Source organism: Mesoplodon densirostris, chromosome 9 (assembly GCF_025265405.1).
Source record: "Mesoplodon densirostris isolate mMesDen1 chromosome 9, mMesDen1 primary haplotype, whole genome shotgun sequence".
Lineage (NCBI taxonomy): Eukaryota > Metazoa > Chordata > Mammalia > Artiodactyla > Ziphiidae > Mesoplodon > Mesoplodon densirostris.
The window spans coordinates 91159878-91173994 of record NC_082669.1 but is presented as its reverse complement, the minus strand read 5'-3'; the positions used below and the strand labels follow the sequence as shown (position 1 = coordinate 91173994).

Genomic DNA, 14117 nt, shown 5'->3' with positions numbered 1-14117 from the left:
GATGAGCCTCTCTACATGTTGTTTAGTAGTATACTCAGTCTGACTTAAATAAACCCCTCTAAAGAGCCCCAAAGTAATTAAAAAATAAATTAATGCCTTTTACCTTCCTTTCCATCATAAACAGCTGGTAGAGGAAAAAAATCTTATTGATGCATTTTTCCAACATTTAATTTTTTAAAAATTGAGGTAATAACACTTAACATGAGATCGACTGCCTTAACAAAATTTTAAGGGCTTCCCTGGTGGCACAGTGGTTGAGAGTCCACCTGCCAATGCAGGTGACACAGGTTCGTGCCCCGGTCTGGGAAGATCCCACATGCCGCGGAGCGGCTGGGCCCGTGAGCCATGGCCGCTGAGCCTGCGCGTCCGGAGCCTGTGCTCCGCAACGGGAGAGGCTGCAACAGTGAGAGGCCCGCATACCGCAAAAAAAAAAAAAAAAAAAAAAATTAAGTGTACAGTACAGTACTGTTAACTATAGGCATAATGTTGTATAGTAGATCTCTAGAAATGTATTCATCTGGCAGCACTGAAACTTTATGCTGTTGAACAGCAACTCGCCATTTCCACACCCCAGCCCCTGGCAGCCACCATTCTACTCTCTGCTTCTAAGAGTTTGAATATGATACCTCATATAAGTGGAACTATGCGGTACCTGTCCTTCTGACCTGGTGTATCTTACTTAGCATAATGCCCTCAAGGTTCATCCATGTTGTCATATACGGTAGGATTTCCTCTTTCTTTAAGGCTGAATAATATTCCATATATACATACCACATTTCCTTTATGCATTCATCTGTCAATGGACATTTAGGTTGTTTCCACATCTTGACTACTGTGAATAATGCTGCAATGAATACAGGAATGCAAATATCTCTACGAGATCCTGATTTCAATTCCTTTGAATAAACATCCATAGGTAGAATTGCTGCATCATATGGCAGCTGTTATTTTTAATTTTTGAAGGAACTTTCATACTGTTTTCCACAGGGGCTGAACCATTTTACATTCCTACCAATAGCATACAAGGGTTCCAATTTCTCCACATCCTTGCCAATACTTATTTTTTGGTTTTCTGATAATAGCCATCCTAACAGGGGTGAGGTGGTATCTCAACTGTGGTTTTGATTTATATGTCCCTGATGATTAGTGATGTTGAGCGCCTTTTCATACACTTACTTGTTGGCCATTTGTATGTCTTTAGGGAGATGTCTATTCAAGTCCTTTGTCCATTTTAAAATCAGGTTATTTGTTATGCTATTGAGTTGTGGGAGTCCAACATTTTATTATTAAAACTTTAAAATATATTAAAAAAACTTAACATATATAGCAAAGTTGAAAGACCTTTACAGTGAACATTCATATATCTACCACCTAGATTCTACCATTAACATTTTAGTATATGTAACTATCCATCTTTCTACACGTTTATCAACCCATATTGGGTTTTTTTTTATGCATTTCAAAGTAAACTGCAGTATGATCCCCCTAAATAATTCAGTAGGAATATCATTAGCTAGAGTTCAATATTTATTCACAAGTTTTTTCTTTTGAGGTAAAATTTACATATTACAAAATGTACAAATCATTCAATAAATTTTGAAAAATGCATAGAACTATGAAATCCAATCCCCTAAGATATACAATAGTATCATCACTACAAGATTTCTCTCATGTCCCTTCCCAATCAGTTCTCACTGTACCTCCCACCATAAGAACACAATTATTGTTTTTCACCCTACATTAGTTTTGCCTATTCTAGAGCTTCAAATTAATGGAATCATACAGTATCTACTCTTTTGTGTAAGATTTCTTTCACTTAGAATAATGTTTTTAAGATTCGTCCATGTTGTTATATGTATCAGTAGATTGTTCCTTTTTTTATTGCTGAGTAATACTCCGGAGTATGAATAAACCACAGTTTATCCATTATTCTACTGATGGTCACTTTGGCTATTTCTAGTTTTAGGTATTATGACTAAAGCTGCTTAACTAAATTAATTAATTAATGCAGTTTAAATAAAAATCCCCATTTTTTTGTGTGGAACTTGATAAACTTATTCTAAATTTTAAATGGAAGTGCAAAGGCCTAAGAATAGCCAAAACAATTTCTGAAGATTTTAAAAAGGAGGCAGAGGCACTCATCCTACCAAGTATCAGTAGTTACTATAAGGCTACAGTCTTTAAGACAGAGTGGAACTGACTGAAAGATAGACAAATAAACCAACACAACTGACTCGAGAGTTCACAAACACCCTTCTGTGTCAGAAGACAGAGGTGGGAAAAGGATGGACGATTAAATGTATGGTGCCAGAGCAACTGACCGTCTGCATGGAAAAATAATGAAAGTAGGTTCACACATCATACTATACATGAAAATAAATTACAGGTGGATTAAAGGCCTAAATGTAAAACAAAAACATCAATAAAACAACAAAAATAATCTTTATAACTTCTACAATAAACTACTGGAAAGTATTTATAAACTCAGGGTTAAGAAGAACTGCTTAAACAAGACTCCAAAAGCATAAACTGTAAGGTAAAACACTAATAACTTCACAATAATATAAATCAAAACCTTTATGGACAAAAAGAAGTAACAAAAAATTGGGGAGGGAGTGGGCAACAAAGTAGGCGATAATTGCAATACATATTACCAAGAAAACACTAGTATTAAAAAATATCAATAACTCCTAAAAAAAAAAGACAACACATTTGAAAATGGACAAAGGAAATATTCCCCTCCTGGTTATACCCTCAAGCAGTGTTTTTGTATTGTTTTGTTTTTTTTAAGCAGTGCTTTTCAAACTGCGGATTTCCACCTGTTGGTGGCTCATGAGTAGTTTTTGTTTCTGTTTTTTTAATAAAATGGAATAAAGTAAAGAGATTAGAACACATGAGAGTGTGTCACTTGCAGGAGGAGTAAGTATTACTTCATGAGAAATTGTTATTTTAGTTATATGTGCATCTGTTTATTCTAGATCACAATGTATTACTGTGGGACACTGTCAAAAGAACTTTGAAAACCAAAGCCAAGAGATCTCTCAATGTGTACAAGAAAACATATAAAATAATTTTCATTTGCAGCAATTGTAAATAGCAAAAAATTATAAACAACCTAAGTGTTCTCCCAATATACAACATACTTAGATAATGAATGGAATACTAAATAACAGTCAAAATGAAAACATCTAGCCACATTATCAACATAAATGAATCTCAGAAAAATAATACTGAATGAAATAAACACTGTTAGACAAAAAATATCAGAGTGATACCATTTATATACAATTTAACACATGCAAAAACAATGCTAAATATTGTTTACTGATACATACACATACAAAAAAGTATGAAAGACATGCAAGAGAATGATAAAGACCAAATTCAGAATAGTGGTTACTTCAGTAGAGGGAGAGAAGGAAATAGGATTAGAAAAAGCAGTAACCAGCTACCCTTCCTGCTCCATTTACCTTACACTTCATAATATTCTTCAGAGCCATCAGTGCTTTATGAAATTGTTTTACTTTATTATTTGTACCCTTCTCTCCACCACTGGTCTGTAAGCTACTTTAGGAGCAAGCTCTTGCCAGTCTTTGTTCACAGTATCTACATATAATAATATAAGGTACATAATATTGATAATTCCTCAATAACTGTTGAATGATTCAATGGTAAATCATTTCTACCAGTTGGGCCTCAGTTTCCACATCGCCACATGAAAGGGTTAAAGTTCTTTGCTAATCTTAAAACTATGACAGTGCAGTACAGTAATGTCACAAAACTGTGCCTCAAAAGCATCTTCCTTCCTAGGAAAGAAGTTGAACTGGATTTATTATGTTAGGATGCCCTCTTCTGGGAAGTATAAAAATTTCAAAAAAATATTTCACAAACATTTTATGTGTGTTTTGTCACTAAGCCTTATTTTTAAATTCACCATTCCAGAAATACACAGTAGATAACACCTGACAGCAGTAAGTCTATTTTCATTGCAACTGTCTTCTTCACCTTAAATACAGCATAAACTAAAAAAAAATGTAGTATTTTGGCCATTTCTGATCATTGATTTTCTGTCCAGCTTTTCCTAAATATCTTCTAACATCAGTGTTTCTTATACAATATTAGACCCATTCAGGCATGGTCTACATGTAGTCTTCCACACAGTGCTAAATATACAATATAAACAGCAAAGAGAATGATACAAAATATCACTCAGCTTTAAGTCATTTAGAGGCCCAGAAAACATCAAAACCTTAAATTGGATTAAGATGATCCAGGATTGCTAGTGCCCTCAGGCATTTGGTAGAAGCAAACAAAAATCCTCTCTAGAGGAGGATAATATTATTCTAGTTCCCAAATTATTTCTAAAAATGGTTTTCCAAACACACACACATCCAGCATTCATCCAAATATAACCAATATGTGAAGAGAAAAACCAACATGAACAAGAAACAGCACTAGTAACATATCACAGGAACAGACCCATATGCACTTCAGAAAGTAAAATGACCAAATGGCCTGTAAAATCATAATGCTTACTTTACTCATGGATATTAACAAAAAAAAATTTTTTTTCTATAATAACTGAAAACTGTAATACTGCAAATTTGGGAGTGAGGAAAAAAAACACTAGAAATTCTAAAACTAGAAAACAAAACCATTACCGAAACTAATAACAATGGACAGACTTAAAATCACCTTAGACACAGCTGAAGAAAAAAATTAATAAACTGGAAGACCGTCTGCAGAAACTACATAGAATGAAGCATGAAGAGACAAAAGGGTAGTAATACAGAAGGAAAGAGACATAAGGGTTTCAATATGAAGACTAATATATTTAATTGGAGTCAAAGAAGGAAAAGAGACGGAATGGAGGGGATGCAAAACTGAAGCAAAATGTATGGCTAAGATTTTCCAGAATTGATGAAAGACATCAATCCAAAGATTCAAGATGTTAAAGGAACTGTAAACAGAATAAATGAGAAGAAATCCAGAGCCAGATATATCACAAAAACTAAAGACAGAGAAAATCTTAAAAGCAGTGGAGGAGGGGTCTGTGTGGGAGATAACCTTCCAAGGAGTAGCTGTTAGAATGAAAGAGCTGAATGCTCAAAAGCAAGAATGGAAACCAGAAGACAGTGGAATAGCATTTTCAATATGAGGAGAGAAAATAACTGCCAACCTAGAATTCCACACCTAGGGAGACCATCCTTCAAGACTGAAGGTTAAATAAAGACATTCTCAGGTAAGCAAAAACTAAGAGACTTTACTACTAGCAGAACCATGCTGAAGGAAATAAAGTGGTATCTTTAGGAAGAAGAAAAATTCTCAGAAGGCAAGTGGGATATAAGGGGGAAAATTAACACTGACTATGTATAAAACAAAAATAATGTCATATAGGGCTTAAAATATACAAAGAATTAACACACAGGACAACAACAGCATATAGGTCAGAAGCAGGGGAATGAAATTCAAGTGTTCTGAGAAACTTGCATTATCCCTAAAGAGGACAAAAGTACCACTTACATAAGACTCTGAAATAAGTGAAGGGTGTGTATTTCTAGGTGTACCACTAATAGCAAAAGTATGTATAACTTCCAAACTAACAAGAAAAAGATGAAAAAAAAAACCCAACAACTTATCAATTACTCCAAAAGAAAATTGAAGGAAAAGTAAACAGAACAAGTGAGACAAAGAGAAAGCATATAGTAAACATGATAAATTTAAACCCAAATATATCAGTGATTACATTTAATGTAAATGGACTCAATGCTTGAGTTAAAAGTGAAGAGTGGGGACTTCCCTGGTGGCACAGTGGTTAAGAATCTGCCTGCCAATGCAGGAGACACAGGTTCGAGCCCTGGTCTGGGAAGATCCCACATGCTGCAGAGCAACTAAGCCCATGCGCCACAACTACTGAGCCTGCACTCTAGCCTGCGAGCCACAACTATTGAACCTGCATGCCACAACTACTGAAGCCCACGCACCTAGAGCCCGTGCTCTGCAACAAAGAGAAGCCACTGCAATAAGAAACTCATGCACCACAACGAAAAGTAGCCCCACTCATGGCAACCAGAGAAAGCTCATGTGCAGCAATGAAGACCCAATGCAGCCATAAAAAAAAATTAATTAATAAATAAATGAATTTTTTTTAAAAAGTGAAGAGTGCTGGAATGGAGGAAAAAACAAAACCAAGTTTTTATCACTAATAGTACATGAGTCTGGAACTTAAGTCTCAGTGTAATACAGGTACAGGTTATGAATTTAAGGCTTAAAAAGAAATCATGAAGATATGATATGACAATAAATGTGAGTGCCTGTATCCTAGGTTCTTTCAGATAAGCACAGTATCAGAGTTAAGCCAAAAATGAAGAGCTCCCAATACAAACATTACCTGCAGCAGCCAGATGGGCTGTTACCTCATCAGCCGCTGTGGAGTTGAGTATGTCTGAATCATCATATGAGGTGTCCTCAGGAGAAGAAGGTGAGTCTTCATCAGCACTCAACATACTGTGTTCAGTGTAGGTAGCCACATGGACCTGCTGAACTTGTTGGGCCACTGCATGGGCTTCTATGGTAGCCATGTGTTCAGTTTGGGTCACTCCGTGTTCCTCCATGAAGATCTACTGTCAGAAAAAAGGCAAAGAACAGGATTCAGTGTGTAATGTATTCCAATGCTTAAAATAAGAGATATTTTCCTCAAGAGCAGAGGAACTCTGACAAGCCTTTGATTTTACTACATACCTCACCACACCAAGTCGTAGGAAATGGGGAGCATCATTCCAATATGACATAAAAATAGTAGAATATTTTCCTTGTGTGAAACTATTTTGATGGAAATTCATTGTGCTAATTTTATACCTCAAGTCACAAAACAATAAATATCCTTGATATTATATATAATGATAAAAAAGATATTTAAAAGATCCTAGCGGGCCTCCCTGGTGGCGCAGTGGTTGAGAGTCCGCCTGCCGATGCAGGGGATACGGGTTCGTGCCCCGGTCTGGGAGGATCCCATATGCCGCGGAGCGGCTGGGCCCGTGAGCCATGGCCGCTGGGCCTGCGCATCCGGAGCCTGTGCTCCGCAATGGGAGAGGCCACAACAGTGAGAGGCCCGCATACCGCAAAAAGAAAAAAAAAAAAAAAAAAGATCCTAGCATTTGACATTGTGGACATAAAAACAGTAAGTAAGGGCCTCCCTGGTGGCGCAGTGGTTAGGAGTACGCCTGCCGATGCAGGGGACACAGGTTCGTGCCCCTGTCCGGGAAGATCCCACATGCTGCAAAGCAGCCGGGCCTGTGAGCCATGGCCGCTGAGCCTGCGCGTCCAGAGCCTGTGCTCCGCAACCGGAGAGGCCAGAACAGTGAGAGGCCCACGTACCAAAAGAAACAAAAAAAAACAAAAAAAGAAAACAGTAAGTAAAATACTTAACATGATTATTCAAATTGGTTTTTCTGCTTATAAAACTGTGTTTCTTATAAACCCTGAAATGATGCAGTAGTAAGATAAAGGTTTGCTCTCCTACGGTACTTATGATCTGTCCCCTCTTCTTCCTCCCTAACCTACAGAGAAGTATCTTAACCTTAAAATTTTTTTTGAAGCATAAATACATACATATGATTTAAAATAAAGAGGTTCACAATACATATATTATTCTTTGACAATATATCGGGACATTTTGACATGTCAAAACATACAAATCTACCAGACCTTTCTAAATAGCCAAAGAACACTTCCCTGTATCGATGTTCAATAATTATGCAACCAATCACCTACTGATATATAGGAAGCCAGCTTCCAAATTTTTGGTATTGTAAACAGCAGTGAAGTGAACATCCTTTTATATCAAACTATGCATACCGGTCCTCAAAAAACTTTAAGAAGAATTACCATATGATTCAGCAATTACACTTCTGGATGCTATGCTGGGAGAACTGAAAGTAGGGTCTCAAAGGGCTATTTGTACACCAATGTTCATAGCAGCATTTTCACAATAGCTAAAGGGTGGAAGCAATCCAGCTCTTCACTAACAGATGAATTGGTAAGCAAAACGTGGACATACATACAATGGAATGTTACTCAGCCTTAAAAAGGAAGAAATGCAAACTAGGAATAGAGGGGATCTTCCTCAAACTGATAAGAAAAAAATCTACAAAAAATCTACAGCTAGCATCATACTTAATGGTGAGAAACTAGAAACCTTCCCGCTAAGATGAGAAACAAGATAAGGATGTCCCCTCTCATCACTCCTTTTTGACACTGTACTGGGAGTCCTAGTCAATGTAGTAAGACAGGAAAAAGAAATAAAACTGTCTTTGTTCACAAATGACATGACTGTTTATGTAGGGAATCCAAAAGAATCAATAACAATTAAAAAAAAACCTGGAACAAGTAAGTAATTATAGCAATGTTGTAGGATACAAAGTTTACATACAAAAGCCAACTGCTTTCCTATATACCATCAATGAACAATAGAATTTGAAATTTAAAAAACACGATTACCATTTACATTATCAACCAAAAATATGAAACACGTAGGTATAAATCTCACATAACGTACAAAATCATGAGGAAAACTATAAAATGTTGATGAAAGAAATCAAAGAACTAAAATAGACAGATATTCCAGGTCACAGATAGGAAGACTCAATAACGTCAAGATGTCAGTTCTTCCTAACGATCTATGGATTCAATGCAATCCCAATCAAAAGCCCAGAAAGTTATTTTATGGAGATTGACAAATTAGTTCTAAAGTTTATATGGAGAAGCAAAAGACCCCAAATAGCTAATACAATCTATCTTTCTATCTTTCTTTCTTTCTTTATGGCTGTGTTGGGTCTTCATTGCTGCATGCAGGCTTTCTCTAGTTGCAGTGAGTGGGGGCTACTCTTTGTTGCGGTGTGTGGGTTTCTCATTGCAGTGGCTTCTCGTTGCAAAGCACGGGCTCTAGGTACATGGGCTTCAGTAGTTGTGGCTCACGGGCTCCAGAGCACAGAGTCAGTAGCTGCGGTGCAAGCAGCATGTGGGATCTTCCCAGACCAGGGATCGAACCCGTGTGCCCTGCATTGGCAGGCAGATTCTTAAGCACTGTGCCACCAGGGAAGTCCCTAATACAATACTGAAGGAGAAGAATAAAGCTGGGAGACTGACACTACTTGACTTCAAGACTCACTATAAAGCTACAGTAATCAAGGCAGTGTGGTACTGGTAAAAGAACAGACAAACAGATCAACGAAACAGAATAGCAAGCCCAGAAATAGATCCCCATAAATACAGTCAACTGATCTTTGACAAAGGAGCAAAGGCAATACAATGGAGCAAAGATAGTGTCTTCAACAAATGGTGCTGGAATACTGGACATCCACCTGCCAAAAAAATGAATCTAAACACAGACTTAACACCTTTCACAAAAAGTAACTCAAAATGGATCATAGACCTAAGTGTGAAACGCAAAACTATAAAGCTCCAAGAAGATGACATAGGATAAAACCTAGATGACTTGGGTATGGTGATGACATTTTAGATATGACAGCAAAGGGACGATCCATGAAAGAAAGAACTGAAAAGCTGGACTTCATTAAAATTAAAAACTTAGGCTCTACAAAAGACACTATAAAAAGAATGAGAAGACAAGTCACAGGCTGGGAGAAAATATTTGTAAAAGACACATCTGATAAAAGACTATGTTCCAAAATACAACTCTTAAAACCAAACAATACTGAAAACGAACAATCCAATTAAAAAATGGCAAAAGACCTGAACAAGACAGCTCACCAAAGAAGATACACCTATGAAAAGTATGTGAAAAGATGTTCAGCATCATATGTCATTAGAGAATTGCAAATTAAAACAATGAGATAACACTTTGCACCTATCAAGAATAACTAAAATCCAAAACACCAACACCAGCAAATGCTGATGAGGATGTGGAGGAACAGAATTCTCATTCATTGCTGGTGGGAATGCAAAATGGTACAGCCACTTTTGAAGGACTGAGCCTCAATTTCCTCAACTTTAAATTAGACATCCATCTCTGAGGATATGGTTTTCTTAATTGCGTGCAAAAGATTTGAGTCAGGCATCTAAAAAGCCTTTCTTTATTCTATTAATTCCAACGGCTCAAAGACTGCTCTCCAAAACATTAAAATAAGGAAATTATAGGGAACCAATGCCCCTAACATAATTTCATGAGAGTGCACAAAATGGAGAATGGACCCGACAATGATTCCTCTGAACAGATATGAAAAGCAAGATGAATGCCCGGGCAACAAGTAATAAACTGTGATTCTAAACATCACATCCAAATAAAAAGGCATATGTGTCTATTACCTGGAACCAGTGATATTCAGCAGATTAGTCAACACTCCACTTAAAAAAAATCATTCCCCCAAACAATAACATAACATGGTAGCAATTTTACTAAAACCTGTTTCTTAGCCTGGATCATCATCACCTGGGATGCAACAAATACTTCATCTAAAGGTTCTTCTTTAATATATGATCTATAAGGGATTGGAGGAGGGGCAGTTTTGTACAGAGGAGTTCCTACTTTTGCCATTATCGACCAGCAGGCGTGGGACTAAAGATAATGGAAGAGAACTCAGAAAAACAGATTTTCTGGTCAGGCGCTGGTCGCTATAGTCAACAATATCTAAGGAGCTACTGGAATTTGGATAAAATGTCTAAGGGTGCTAAATTTAGTCTAATCCACACATAATGAGATTAAGTGTAGAGTATTTTAAAAATCAAAGTTGGAAGAGCAGTTCAGGATATCCAATCAAGGTATAACTAAAAGTAAGAGAAAGCCTTAGTCTCATCAATAGCATTACCATATCAAAAGAAAAGCTGCAAGAACCGCCTAGGGGAAAGGCTCAGAGCAAGACTGTGTCTACAGCCAAAACGAGGGACAGGAAAACCAAGAGGCTGAACTTAATTCCTAGACATGTCCAGAATCTAAATTTCATAACTAGGATAGAAATTTTACTCAACACAACAGCCTTTCCCAAAAAAAGCCAAAGATAATATTTGATTCTTGGGCAGACAAAGGGTAATAGGTCAAAATTTCACCAGAGCAGGAAAAACTTTAAAACAACTGCACAGGGGCTTCCCTGGTGGTGCAGTGGTTAGGAATCCGCCTGCCAATGCAGGGGACACAGGTTCGAGCCCTGGTCTGGGAAGATCCCACATGCCGTGGAGCAACTGAGCCCGTGAGCCACAACTGCTGAACCTGCACTCTGGAGCCCATAAGCCACAACTACTGAAGCCTGGGTGCCTAGAGCCCATGCTCCGCAACAAGAGAAGCCACCACAGTGAGAAGCCCACGCACAGCAACTAAGAGTAGCCCCCGCTCGCAGCAACTAGAGAAAGCCTGTGTGCAGCAACGAAGACCCAATGCAGCCAAAAATAAAAAACAAACAAAAAAAAAAACTGCACAAGAAAGTCAAAGGGAAAATAGAAGCAAGGTAAAATGTGGTTTAATTCTGAGTAATAAATGGAGCTTAAGACAAGAGGAATCCATTTGACCTTCCTAGGAATACTCTCTTTTAAATAGCCCAAGGGTGATATAGGACTTGCAGAGAAGGGAAAAAAAAAATCCTCACATCACGAGATCTACCAAAAAAGAAAAAAAAGAAGCCATAGTCATGATGCAGTTTGTTTTCCATTTTGACTCCAATATAGATAAAAATACAGAAAATTAAAAATGATACAAAGCAGAATGTAAAAGTTATGAACCATAACAATGTAAAGGCAAAGATAAGGCTGAGAGAGATAAGGAGGTAGGAGAGGGTAGAGAGGTGGAGGAATGGCTAGGAGCACTAATATCCTATCATTACACATTGAGGGAGTCAGATCAAGATCAGATATAAGAATTAGTATTACAATGCAACTCAAAAGGAGAGGGGAGAGGAAGGGAGTACTGTGAGGGAATACTTATGCAGAAGGAAGTTTAAAATGTCCAAGTTTGATAAATCAAGAAAAAGTAGTATAGACATATTTCTTAAAGTTATGGAGGTAATACTGCTTGCTAATACTATAAAAAAATAGTTAAACTATAAACAGAAACAGTTAAAGTAGCTGTCTCTAAAAAGTGGGACTAGGTATAGGGGAAGAGTGTGGCAAAAGGCCATTGATTTTTTATTATAAATCCTTCTATTTGAACTTTTATCATATGAATGTATTACTTTGACTTTTAACAAAACGAACTTTCAAAACAAGTAACTGTAATAAAGCCTCCAAACTGATCATTTTGAAACTTAAAATTAAATGACATGCTAGAGCAAGCTGTCACTAGAAAAATCAAGTCCCTTTCTCATGGTTAGTACCAAGAGAACAGCACAGTTCAAGTTTAGAAATAGTCTTGCCTTGAGTGAGGCTAACTTCCTAATTTGGAGCATCTAAAACTAAGTTATGACTGCAGTCACATATTTTTCATTCCAATGTTGATAAAATTTATAAATGTTCATTAATATTAATAACAACCCAAGAAACCCAGTTAATAATAATGCTTGTATACAATATGTGAGAAAAACAAGCTTTACCACACAACTTCATAACGACTTGAGTGTGAGTGGATGGTTTTGTGAAAACAATATTATAAGTTCACTGAAGGCAGGGTCTGGGTACATAAAGTCTCTATGAACAGCAGCCATCATAATTTGTTCCTTAATAAATGCTTGTGGGTAACTGGCTGCACATTATAATTAGTAAAGCTAGACCCAGGCAATTACAGTTTCCACAATTCTCCTATACGGTTGTGCTGGCCATTCATCTCATCTCTCAGCTTCCAAGCCCTCTATCCTATACTTGTTCTGAACTGGTCTGTAGCCAACTCTGGGTTGGGTCAGCCAACCTTATTTACCAGACTTGTCTGCCAGCTTCACATTAGGTTTTACCAAGGGGAGGCAACAGGTTAAGATGGGAAGAGGCGGGGAGAAGGGATTTTCTTGCTGTTTTCATTCTTATTAAAGTTGCTCCAACAAGAGAGGACAGCCTCATGTGCCGACCCCAGCTGTGCCTCTTCTCTCCTGCTGGTTGAGTACCAGCTGCCTGGCATCCACGTGGAGGTGAGATTACCAGCTGTGTGGGGGCCCCTCTGAACTCCTAGGTTCTTCAATTCCGTTCCCCCAGCCCAAGGGGTGGTTATTAAAATCTGGATTACTTTTGCTCTCTTAGTCTTCCAACACCTGTGTAACCAATTAAATTCTCTGAAGTACCTCACATGGTTTACTAGGCCCTGACTGATACACAGGGGAGAAAATATGTACCTTTTTTGAAATTACTCAGAGTGCTGGTAAGCAGCAAAACTTTACATTGATTTATATAAGTCAATACAATAAAATGTACTGACATTTTTATACTATCAATAAAGTGATTGATTCTAAGGACATTTTTATAAGGCTACCACTAGGGTTTGTTTCCACATGCCAATGGAAGTTGAATACAAAATCTTGAGTTTGATTAATCATTAAAAGGAGGCTAAGTTAGAGAGTATAAAATGCCTCAGGAAGAGAGAAATGGGACACAGAAGTGAGAAGGGGGTACAGACAGAAAAAGAAGTAGGAGATTACAAACACAAACTTTTATCTGTTTATGAGTCTGTCTTACCTGCTCTTTAAATAAGATACTTAATAAGTCTAAAATAAGATACTTAATAAGTCTTAACACTCCAGCAAACCACAAAATCAACATCACAGTAATAAAATAAGTGCTTTTTTATGGAAATAATAGTGACAAACAATCACAAAAAGATTTGTCATATTATTCAATGAATATACTGGGTCTGGTATTTGGACAAACCAAAGAAAATGTGGGAGCAATGGCAGCTTTGACCTTCATCTACCACTCTAAGTTCTTGGCAGACGATATGGAGAGATCTATGCATATTTACTGAAAATCAATAGTAGGTACTAACTATAATTTCCAGTGTGGCTTGCAGAGATTTAGAGTTTTGTTTTCTTATTATACAGCTAGGTCCAAAGAATCTAGTACAGAGCATGCCAAGAGTATGCAAAGTGTCCTCTCCAACCCACCTCATTCCTGCTTAAAGGCTTATCCTCACTTCCACAGCAGGGTGGTTAAGAGTGCAAACTCTGGAGCCAGAGTACTGGATTCGAATCCTT

The 14117-nt window shown here is 37.3% G+C and overlaps 1 protein-coding gene across 11 annotated transcripts in view; it reads right to left on the bottom strand.

Annotated features, from left to right (window-relative positions):
- Positions 1 to 14117, bottom strand: part of NRF1 (nuclear respiratory factor 1) — a 127234-nt gene that overhangs the window by 75146 nt on the left and 37971 nt on the right. For 9 of the 11 annotated variants that reach the window (XM_060108494.1, XM_060108500.1, XM_060108493.1 and 6 more), the window contains one exon: positions 6392 to 6623. In XM_060108494.1, coding sequence (XP_059964477.1) covers positions 6392 to 6614 — 223 coding nt within the window. In that variant the 5' untranslated portion in view covers positions 6615 to 6623. The remainder of the gene's footprint in view (positions 1 to 6391; positions 6624 to 14117) is intronic. The other 2 variants (XM_060108499.1, XM_060108503.1) reach the window with 1 other exon arrangement.